The sequence below is a fragment of the Solanum lycopersicum genome, chromosome 4 (genome assembly GCF_036512215.1).
Source record: "Solanum lycopersicum chromosome 4, SLM_r2.1".
Taxonomy (NCBI): Eukaryota; Viridiplantae; Streptophyta; class Magnoliopsida; order Solanales; family Solanaceae; genus Solanum; species Solanum lycopersicum.
In genome coordinates, this window is record NC_090803.1 from 3,746,356 (window position 1) to 3,758,605 (window position 12,250).

At 28.3% G+C, this 12,250-nt stretch overlaps 1 protein-coding gene across 1 annotated transcript; it reads right to left on the reverse strand.

Annotated features, from left to right (window-relative positions):
- Positions 1–681: 681 nt before the first annotated feature.
- LOC101250009 (1-aminocyclopropane-1-carboxylate oxidase homolog 1) lies at positions 682–2,758 on the reverse strand. Its single transcript, XM_004236746.5, has 3 exons — positions 2,021–2,758; positions 1,456–1,777; positions 682–1,132 (listed from the first exon to the last, which is right to left on the reverse strand). The coding sequence occupies exons 1-3, from the start codon at positions 2,539–2,541 to the stop codon at positions 881–883; spliced, it is 1,095 nt and encodes a 364-aa protein (XP_004236794.2). The 5' UTR covers positions 2,542–2,758; the 3' UTR covers positions 682–880.
- Between the last annotated feature and the right edge of the window lie 9,492 nt (positions 2,759–12,250).

The window sequence follows — 12,250 nt, forward strand, 5'->3', positions numbered from 1 at the left end:
AAAATTGCTATTAAGATGCCAATTTTTCTTTGGTAATTCCATAAAGCTATTTTGAAAAGCAAGTAAAAATGTAGTTTATGAATCTTTATTACTTGCCGATTTGACAAATCAAGAAATGATAAAGCATTTGTTTTATTTAAGAATATGTTATGCTTTTGATTATTTTGTAGATCTAAAAAATCACATAAATACATAACTTAAGATATTTAAATTTCATACCATTTTTAAAAAAATTACAAAAATTCCTTCTTGAATTTATCTATATCTCTCTTCCGTACATCCCTATCCCCTCTCAGATACATCCCTTTCCTCTCAGATACATCCCTGTCCACCTCGAATACATCCCTCCCCTCTCATACATATCTCTGTCCCCCTCAAATATATCCGTATTCCCTTATGGATACATCCTTATCTATTCGCGGACACATCTCCATTCAGTAATATATCAATCGCAATGTATCAGACAATTAAGGAATGTATCGAGAATAATGAAAAATTCAAAAAATTTACAATTGGGGAAAACTTTAGAGATATGATATAATTTGCCTCCAAATATGTGAAATTTCTCTAAGTTTGGTGCAGGAGACGAGTAGTAAAGGAGTCATATATAAGAATCATAAATACTTTAGCAAAGTTCAAGCTTAGCCAATTTAGCAATTTCGACATTCATCTCAAATCATGGAATACTAAATAATGCAGTATTGTCCTGCACTGACATAAAATTTTATTTAATACAATATCTTAAAAACTTACAAGATAACTTAATCGAAGTTCGTCATTTCTCAAATCGTATTCTATTATAACTCATGCCCAAGCGAACCCTAAAAACTTGAATCACACATGGTAGCCTTGCAAGTGAAATAATATACACTTTTCCATCCTAGATTTTTAAATGAAGAAGTGAAGGAAGAGCACCAAGTCCTTTGGAGTTGTAATATAACACATAATCTTTTACTGTTGTTTCTTTGTATAAAGCATGATTTTCATCAGACAACAATTCCTTTATTGGGCCATAAAGTGTATCAAATGGCAAAAGTTGAGTTGTGAAGAAACATGCAATTGAAATCCTTGGCCCAATATGTTGTGCCAATACTCTATGCTCTGCACTTTTGAACTTGTCATTTGATAGAAGCTGCCAAAAATGAGTTTAAGTTATATGTATCGTTCGATATAATTTTCTTATACCATCAAGTCACACAAGAGATATCCTTATAATGTATACTATTATTCACGATTTCTCGCATATAATACGTCAAATCAAACTCACTACTAACACTCTAGATTCACCTCTGATAAGTCGATATCACTAGTGAATAGACATATGCAATTTGTTTTCGATATACTTACCTAAAAAAAAAGACAGTGAATCTATAATTCATTTATAATATGTATGTATATCTATGTATATCAACTTTAAAAAGTAAACAGTGAATCTGTCCGATTGGATACACTTGCCTGCATAAGGTCACCAAGGTTGACAACTAGAGCACCATTCACAGGATGAATATCAATCCATTGATTTTGGTGATTAATTTGAAGCCCACCAATTTGATCTTGTAGAAGAATTGTGAAGAAATCTGGATCAGTATGTTTAGTGATTCCAAGAGTCTTATTGGGCTCAGGACAAGGTGGATAATAATGACTAATTATGAATTGGCCTTTTGCACAGTCCATGTCCAATAAGTGATTGGGCCTAAGCCCAAGTGCTTCTGCTAGTAACTCAAATATTGTAAGGCCCAACTTTCTAACATGTTGAGAATATTGAAGTAATTCCTCCCTAACAAAAGGACAAAAAAAACAAAAGTCAGAAATTTGTGGTTTGCGAGCTATAGCACAAGAGGGGTATACTCAGTATAATAGATGTATCCGACGAATCGTAACTATGAATTTCCTTAGAGGTTCCACAAAATAAACATTTTTTGCCGAAGTTTCACTCCAGAAAATATAGTTAATGCAGAAAATATTTAACATTGACAGTTGAACATATATATCAAATAAGGTATAATTAGTAGAAAATTACCTACATACTTGTGGTAATTCATCATTAGTAGGAGGATTAGGAGCCATGAGACAAGCTAATGTATCCCTCCAATTTGCAACCTTAGCTTGATAAAGATCAAAATTACTATTAAACATCACCTTCTTCATAGGATCCATTGAGTAAAACTCCTCCTTTATATCATTTGGTTGCTCATGAAAACATCTAATTCCACCAATCATCTCATCCATAACATGTTGTGGCACACCATGATTCACAACTTGAAAAAATCCCCAACTCTTACATGCCTCACCTACCTCTTCAACAACTCTCCTACGTTGAAAATCGTCTCCATTCATATCCTTTAAATCTATAACTGGGATCTGAACGCTGACTATGTCTGAGCCTGAATCGAGATTTTCAACACTGAACTCTTTTTCTGTTAAGGATGGTGTAATGAAGATCTCGGGAATATGAACTATCCCTGAATCGACTAGTCCTTTTACACCGGCCTTTGTGTCATCGAAAGCCTTGAGTTCTTTTGCTCGATTATTGTCTACCATTATTTTTTCTTCCAAAATGTTAGTGAATGTACTAAGCTTTTAATTATTTCGTAGATCTAAAAATAGGAGTAGAAGATAAGGAAATACAAAAAGGGACAAAGCAATATGTGTCAAATTTTCTTTTTAATTTACACGTTGATTCGAATGAGACACATGTAGGATATTTTTAAATTATTTGAGCTCTTTGGACTTGGTGGCCAAGCAAAAATTTCTACCTAATTTGTTTGTCATATTGACTTGAATTATGTACTCCCTCCGTCAACACGTATCATTTTTCGCATTTCGAGATTCAATTATGTCTATTTTTTATCGTAAGTTTTTTATAAATCTTTTTAACTTTTTGAATTATCATGTGATTTATAGTACTCTTTACGTAGTTTTATAAATTTACAAATTTCATTTCAAAAAATTTGAAGATATCATACGTAAATGTCCGGTCAAAGTTAAACTGTTTGACTCTCGAAAAATGAAAAGTGCCACATAAAATGGAACAGAGAGGAAGTATATCCTACTACCATATCCTTGTAATACCTTGATCACATACCATAGTATTCATAGTTGTGGGATAGATGCATTTGTAGGTCGATACAAGACATATTCAAAACATCTCAAACGACCTCTCATATTTTATTCTGAACGTGTGTTACTTGTACCTTGTAAAAATTATCATCGTTTTAATCTGAGTTATCTAATTTTGTATGAACGGACATTCATTTTAGCATTCGAATCTTTCGTAGCCCAATTAACATTATCTACACTAGTTTCGTCAATTTACACAATATCATCAATAAATAAGTATACATTATTTTGAGACGTACAATCGATACACAATAATACAAATTTGAGAAAAAAAAATACAAACAATTCTCATCAAGATATAACAAAGCCCTCAAAGCTTTACCTTTGATCTTGTTTCATAAACATAATAAGTAATCATATTAAATATGACCTAGCTAGGGATAAGGTACCGATGGCGTTACGAGCGAACACAATGGTGGTGGTGGTGGAGGCAGCGGTGATGGTGGTGGCTTATAAGTACGTATTGGCGGATTACGTTTCGGAGACGGTGGTGGGTAAGGTGGTGGACGGCCAAACACAACCAATGGGCCCAAGGGGTTCTTGTTTATGTAGCACAATTTCCACGAGGAAGAAAAATCTTGTATCAAAAGAAGCAAAATGAAGTGGAGAGCTATTTTCATAGTGACCTATACTAGAAGATTTAGGTAATGATATGTTAGAATTTAATAGCTTTTGTTTAGATATTGTATTTATATTAGAATAAGCTGTTAGATATATTATATTTTTATTTACTTATGAGAGAAGTATTGAAAATTATTCTTAAACTTGCATGACTTATTAGTTTATTTTTCGAACTATTGATAGCCTTAAAAACATTACTTGATTAATTAAGTCTTAAATAAACTCCCGATCTTACACAGAGGCTAGGGCTGCTTCCTTCCCACCGCGTCCTTTCTTGTGTGTCGGAGATATAAAGCGAGTGCACCGGAAAAGAACGGGAACTGGATCGATCTATTCTATGGTGAAGCATCCGAAGCATAACTGCACACTCACACGATCTTTGCCGAGATGAGTGAAATATATTCTTAATTTCTTGGCAAGTTTATGGGTGTTTTCAACTTTTCTCTTGATTTTTAGTTAAGAGTATCATGCTCCTACAACACTTTGTGCGCACTTGCTATGTCAAGTGGCAGATAAGGGGTGTATCTAAATTTAGTTAGTCGAGTAAAGTGGTATTTTTAAGACTATCAATAATTTGGGGCGAAATTAAACTAATACTTTATGCCAAGTTTATGAATATTTTCAATATTTCTCTCTTTACTTAATTATATTCTTAATATATATTTATGTTTTCATAGGTCAAATATTTGAAATTCGTTTTGACAACGAATACTGGTTGGGGTGATGAGATTTAATTGCAGGACCTATATTTATCTACTTAATTATATTTTCAACATGCTTTCACGTATATGTCTGATTCTTTTCTCATGAGCCAAAAAGTGAAAATCTTTCTGACAATGAGTGTCCGTGAAATTCAATTTCAAAATTTTTACCTATTCTAATATAAACTTGCTTTTAAATAAAATAATCACATACTTTTTAATAATAATTAACCAAAATAAAATTAAAATTACATTATACATATAAAATTCATAAACTTCAACTCTTAATTTCGTCGCACATCTAAAAAGATAAAGTATGAGAATAATGTTGACAAACTAGCTTAGAACGTGGGATATGTCATGAACTTCATAGTTGGAAGTTAGGTGAAGTGGAAATTAATAGCAAAAATAAAACAATTTTTCTGCTCTTGTTAGTCAAACTAGCTAGATTTAAAAATATTACAAAAAAAAAGTATTATATTAACTTTAATTATAAAAAGAAGAAAAAATTAATATACCAAACATTATCTGATAAATACTTTTTGAGAATTATTATTAAATATAAAAATAGAATTAATGATGAATATGTTCAAAATGTTCTAAAGTCTACTTTTGCACCTAGAGTTTCTCTACTTTAATTTCCTTTTGAAAAAAAATGTACTAATACTCCAAATTGTTTTTTTTTTCTTTCTTTTATATGCAGCAAATGTTGAAAACTTTATCAAAATTTGACTAATCATTATGTGGCCAAAAATTTCAGTTTAACGAAAATTAAACAACTCTGATAAAAAGAACTCAACAAATATAAATTGTAATAATCGTTTCAGATATATATTTTTATTTTTTTTATCAAAAGTTATAAATTCAAATAAACTTAGAATTAAATGGTTATATCTTGTATTCTGATAATTGACGTCAATCTTAACTCACTCTATTTATGTAATCATTACTTACAATAAAAGACATGTTTAGTGGTAATAATATTTTTCTTTGACGATAATATTGATAGTTATAAAAATATTTAGAAGTAATAATTAAGTTATGTCATTGCTTTGAGTTGCGATGTTAAGCGACACACATATATATATTATATTGCTATAATATTTATATTTATTATTGTCCCTAAATAAATATCACAGTTTTTATTGTGTATAATGAATATTCATCAAGATTATATATTAAAATATTTTTAAAAATAATTATATTTTAAATTAATTATAGGAGTACCAAACACATTCACATATGTAAAATAATAATCAAATACAACATAACTTTGTTGGACTAATTAAATATTCTTTTTAATATCAAGAAGTAATAACGCGGTATGTATTGACTTATCTTGAAATATCTACATGAAAACAAACAAAAATATAGACAATTACACTTACAAGTTGTAATAAAATAAAATAAAAAGGCTAAAGAGAAAAGAAAATGCAATAAAGTGATAATACATGATTCTTTTCACCAAACACCATAATACAATTCTCAATTTATAATTTTCAAAAAACTCATTAGTTTCACACTTCAATTTATTTTGAAAGAATTATGAGGCCAAATATTAATATAGTTTCATGTCTATTGATTATTTTTTTCATCCATGAATTTTCTAGTAGCCTTTGTGGTGAAGCAAGATCCCTTCAAAATGAATTGTTTAAATCTCATCAACACATGGTGGCTAGAGAGTTGAGAGGTTTAAAGAGAAGAATCATACCAACACCATCACCACCAAAACCTAATGTAGAAATTCATTGGAGTCCCCCTCCTCCTCTTGATCAACCTCCAACGTCAGGGTCGGAGATATAATATTAGGTACGAATTCAGATGAACTCAATTAATTTTATTAAGATAATAATGTATTAACATTATAAGATGTATTGAACGAGATGCTACCCATAGTCCACCATGCTCGATCGCCACCATAATTCAGAGGTGAAATCAAGATTTGAACTTATAGGTCGAGTAATTGTGTTTTTTTTTAGTAGCTAGTAATTAGTTTTCTTTTTGTTTCTTTTTGGATGAGTGTGCTTGTATTTTTGATTCTTAGTTTAATTTTTTTTTTCAGTTTATAAAAATGTGTGTTTTTATTTGATTTCTTTATGAAGGACATAATATATGTTTAGAATATTTAATTTTAAATCTAAAGTAATGGTAAAAAAAACTTCACATGGCACATGAATAATCAAATGATGTAATACTAATAGTGTGTAATTTATTTAAAAATTATTATGAGCAAATGAGACATTCCTTTAATTTTCACTTAGATGTCAAAAAAAAGCTCATTAGTCCCTACTTCACAAATGTGCTAATAATGTGAACACAAAACAATTTGGTTTTGTGTTGATTCTCTTTCCAGTTTGTTTTAGTATAAATGGACTTTAATATAATTTAGTAAATTAAACTTATTATTATGTTTATCTCTACAATAATCTCATATTTTTCTATCAGAGATGTTTATAATTTTTTCTTTTTTCTTATTTTTCAAAGTGAAAATAAAATAAACAAATCTCATAAATAACATTTTAAACTAAGTGCCGCCCCAATTACCCACTCCTCATCTCTAGTCACCCAATGATCGAACTACAATTTCTATAGCATATGTAAATATTAGGATGATATTTTTTTGTTACTTACAAATATAATAAAATAAATTAAAATAATATTTATTTTTTAACCCTGTCCTACCCCAACCACCTTGATTGTTAGCATCGTCGATTTTTTTTTCATTTATTATGGTATGAAATTTGTTAAGTATATATTTTGACAATATTATTAAATAATATTCGTCTCAAACTAACACATACACACAAGTTGTAATAAACTAAAATGATAAAAAAATATGAGTAAAGGGGGATTCCTTTAATTTATAATAATTCTCACAAATATAAAAGAAAATATAATTTGTCTACTAATATCTTTGTTTATCCGTGAATTAGTCATAGTGGACAAATTTACCAGCAATTTTTGTGTAGAAGGAATAATTTACAATAATTCTCTTGCAAATTTTACCTTAGAATTTTTGTTACATAACTTGCATATCTAACTATTAGACTTCTAGATAAGATTATTACATATCTCGATATGCATATCATTTCTCAGTTAAATTTATGTTATATTTGCATAATGCAAATAATATAATTTTTAAACCTGTAGTTACCTCTTAATAACAAGTACTCTAGTAAATTCAAATTGTTAACTTAAAGTAAGGTAATTTTTTAAACTTTTTTTTTATCAAACACTCAGAAAGGCTATTTATATTTAATTTATAACTCACGTGTAACTTTAAAGATATAAGATTAAAGATCAATTAAAGAGAAAAAAGTTGGTGAAGGTTTTATTATCATGTGATGACCTACTCAAATAAAGTTTCACGAATCTAATATAGGTAAACGCAAAATGAGAAAGTCAAATAAATAATATTCGTATTTTCTCTGTCTCAAATTATTTATCATATTTTTGTATATAATCTCTAAGTCACCTTGATTTTGTAATAGCTAAACATGTAAACTTATTAAAAAACTATTTTAATTTAATAAAACTTAAAATAATTCAATTCAAATAAATTCATATTTTATTTTATCTCCATTTAATATCTACTTACTTTAATTTATTTATGTTTTTTCTTCATGATAATTTTTGTACTCTTCTAGAATAATTACTCTTTAAGAGTAAAATACGAAAAGAATAATATATTTGTTTTAAAATAAAAGATATTTTGAGATAATTATTTTTTGAAAGCACGATAAGTATCTTGAGACTAGAAAATATAGAAAAGTACACATAAGAACCAAGGGAAACTATTAATCTCCACAGAATTAATTAATTATTAGAATAACCATTCTACAAAGAGCACCACCCCTAAAAAAGAATATTGCAGTGCATAAATATAAATCGATCAGATTTTAATATAAATATTAAATATCGAAATAATTTAGTTTTGTGTTGGTTCCTATGTTTGGGTTTGAAAAATTGATTTGGTATTATTACAAAATACTCCATACGTTTAAATTTACATAATATATAGTATTATCTTTATAGTCTATTTTAAAATTTATTCATAAATACATATATAAATAGTTTATTATTAATATTATTTTTCTTTTCTTAATGATAATTTTACAATTATATAAACATAATACTATTTAAAATTATAAAACTTAAAAAAGTTTGTTCACTTTTCAATTATTTACACAGTCAAACATAATTACATAAAATTAAAAACTTAAAAATTTTAAATAAGAAAAAACTAAAAGTTTTTCGATAAGAAAAGTGACGAAGACTTTGAAGAGTCAAATAGTCAAAACTATTCAGAAAAGGAGTTGCTAATAGTATTTGAATTAATGTATATACTAATAAGTCTAAAAATTTGGTGAGTTTGTCTGGCGTTTTTTCGCGTTGAATTGATTTTTTTTGTTAGGTATAATTCAGAATAGAATAGATGTATATTACAAAAAAGTCTAAAAGTTTAGTGAATTTGTTTGGTATTTTTTCGCGTTGAATTAACTTTTTTCATTAAGTAATTTTCGAGGCAAAAATTATTTTTTCAAAGTTAATTTTTTCATCAACTTAATTAAATTTTAATTCAAGGGACTCAAGACAAATACTTCTAGATGTACGCTATTTGAATTAATTTAGACTAGAATAAATGTATGGTGAGTTTATCTGGATTTTTTTTTACCTTGAATTAACTCTTTTTTGTTAGGTAATTTTCGAGGTAAAATTTATTTTTTTTCAAAGTTAATTTTCTTACCAACTTAATTAAATTTTAATTTATTTATATATAAAATACTTCAAGGACGTAAGACAAATACTTCAAGGTGAGTGTTGGAAGTTATACTTAAAATTTAAAAATTAATATAAAATCGTTTAGCTACCAATAATTCAACGATAAAATTTGTAGTATTTTTAATTGTTTCTTATATATATACATAAAATTAGGGGCGTTTTAGAAAAACTAGTAAAAAGAAAAATATCCTACACTTTTTTGATTTAATCTGATTTGATTTTAATTAGCAAAAAATATTGAAATTTTTTGAATTAACCCAACTATATAAATACCTAGTTAAAAATTATAATTACATATACATATATGGTGAATTTAAAATTTTACTACATATATAATTAACCGTTTGCACTTTGCACTCTTGATTTGTAAATCTAGATTGCATTTATAGTAATTTAATTCTTTAACTTTAATGTTGAATTTGATTCGTAATCCTTTTTGATAAAATAATTTTAACTGAATTAATTTAATTTGAAAATCTTTTGAATATAATAAGAACAATCGTTTATATTGTCGATCTTCAAATATTTGTTAGAAAATGAGCAAAAAAGTAAGATTTCCTCTGTTTCAATTGAGTTGTCCGGCTGTTTTTGTTTTTTACGATTCTTTAATTTTGATTTTCGACGTAATTTATTTAAGACGACAAGATTAAATGAGATTTTAATATATTTATTCATATGTATTTTGATTCATCTTTTTTCTTTTGTTTTAAATGTGTAACTTATGAACAAGCAAAATATAATAATTGTTGTTACCACCAAAGCCTAATTATCCTCCTTGACCAACCAAAGGTTAGTTCATAAAGCATGTGTTTTGCGTGGTAATTTTTTTTTTTTAATTATATGTTTGTGTAATTATTTTATTGGAGTTGGATCTTAGTATTTTATATTATATTAACATAAACTCATATATTTTGTAAAGAAAAAAAAAGATTGAGCATGTGATAAGGTAGTTGACTTTTGGGTAATATACACGAATATTCTATCTATGACAATGCTCGCGAGGGTGTTGACACGACTCTAGTCGGACTTTTAATCGAATATGATGTTTATTGAAGACTAAGTTAAGAAATAACATCATGTTTTTTTTTGTTATCAGTTTTAACTTTTGACATGATACTAAGTATTTGATTCTAACTAGTGGTATCAACACCAATAACATGAGAGTGATTTTTGGCAGAAAAAAAACGTACGTGATATTTGAAGAAAAAGTGCATTATTTTTGGTGAAAATAATAATAATCAGACGCACACAACGTCTATTTTAATACTTTCAATTTTTTTTGTTTGAAGAATAAAAAGTGATAATTAGAGCTGTCAAAAAGGGTCAGTTCGCCCCCACTCGGCCCAAGCCCTGTGGAACAAGGAATTTGAAGGGCTATGCGGTCTAACCCTTCATTCTGGAGGGCCTGAAAATGTTCAACCCAACCAGATCCTAGAAGGGCCAAGTGCTGGGGCGGGCTAGCCCTTCCTTTTTCTTTTTCCAAACTTATAATTCTATAACATCAAGAAAATGAGAAGATTTTTAAATTAAACATGACAAACAATAGTGTTTTATTTAGTAACACTAACAAAAAGTCTAGTGTAATTAACATTTATCTTGCATATCAAATACGCGAGCGAGATAATAGATTGACAAGAAAGATTGAAGGGAGGCGAGGACACGATATTTGTCTAGCATCCTAGATACATGCGAATCTACTTGGATAGAATGTATCTAAAACATATTAACCTAATTTTAAGTCCATATATTTTGTGATACATGTATCTGAACGTACTAAAATCTGGTAAGATTTATAATATTACAACATATCATGTATTTAGGCAATTAGATTATATATTAATGATATTATTGTAAGTTATTCTTAAATAAAAAATTTTAGCCCATAGGCCGACCCCCACCCCTCTACGATCAAGCCTCAAGGGCCAATAACTTATATGGTTCGAGCTTATAAACCCAAGTGTCAATGGGGCTTGAAAATCCTATTTTAACCCTACCCCAATAACAGATTGAGTTGGACCGGCCCCATGGGCTAAACCCATTTTACCGGCTCTAGTGATAACGATCAAACTACTTTTATCTTTTTATCTTTTGATCAATATATGCATACAAAAAATTTGATTCGTAACCCGTGGAGCTCATAAAACCCTGTAAAATTTAAATGTGTTACAGTAAATCCGATATCATATAAATATCATTTTAATTTATTTTCCCTTAAAGGATGTTAAATTTAAAAGTCATATTTTTTTTCCTTTTTATTCAACAAGCAAAATGACAAAGACTTTAGAGTCAACAAGTCAACTTTTTCAAAAAAACAAATTGCTAATAAAAGTCACGGGTTATGACAAAAATAATTTAATTAATTCAGGAAAGTAACAGGACTATATTCTAAAAAAAAAAGTATTTTATTATTCATCCTCTACTAAAATATTCAACAAGTTGTAACTACGGAACAACTAAATATCAATTAAATTATTAGTAGATTTAACCTAGTATATAACGTACTAATTATTTTACATACATTATTAGCTGTTCAAGAGTATAACTATGACATTGATTTTCTTGACCCTTTTGACTCACGATTCACGATTAGCTAACGTATTAATTATTTTATCGATCCTTAAAAAAATTCATAGAAAATGCACAAAAGTAATATAAATAGGCATTTTGTGATAACCTAGTTTTCATAAAACTACTATTTGAAAGAAAATGAGGGGAGTAAGTATATTTTCATTTCTTCTAATTATTTTTATTATTCATAAATTTGTTTGTGTGAAATTAGTATCATCAAGATCCATGCAACAATATAATAATTCTTACAAAGAATTATTTTCTCAATACAAGATTGCTAGAGAGCTAAGAGGCTTTGGTTTAATTAGAGGCAAAATAACAATGTTGTCACCACCACAATCTAATAAGGAATCTCATATGCGTCACTCTCCTATGAAGCCACCACCACCAACTCCACCGCCACCGTCACCGCCATCTCCGCAACTACAACCACCATCACCACCACCACCCGCACGTCC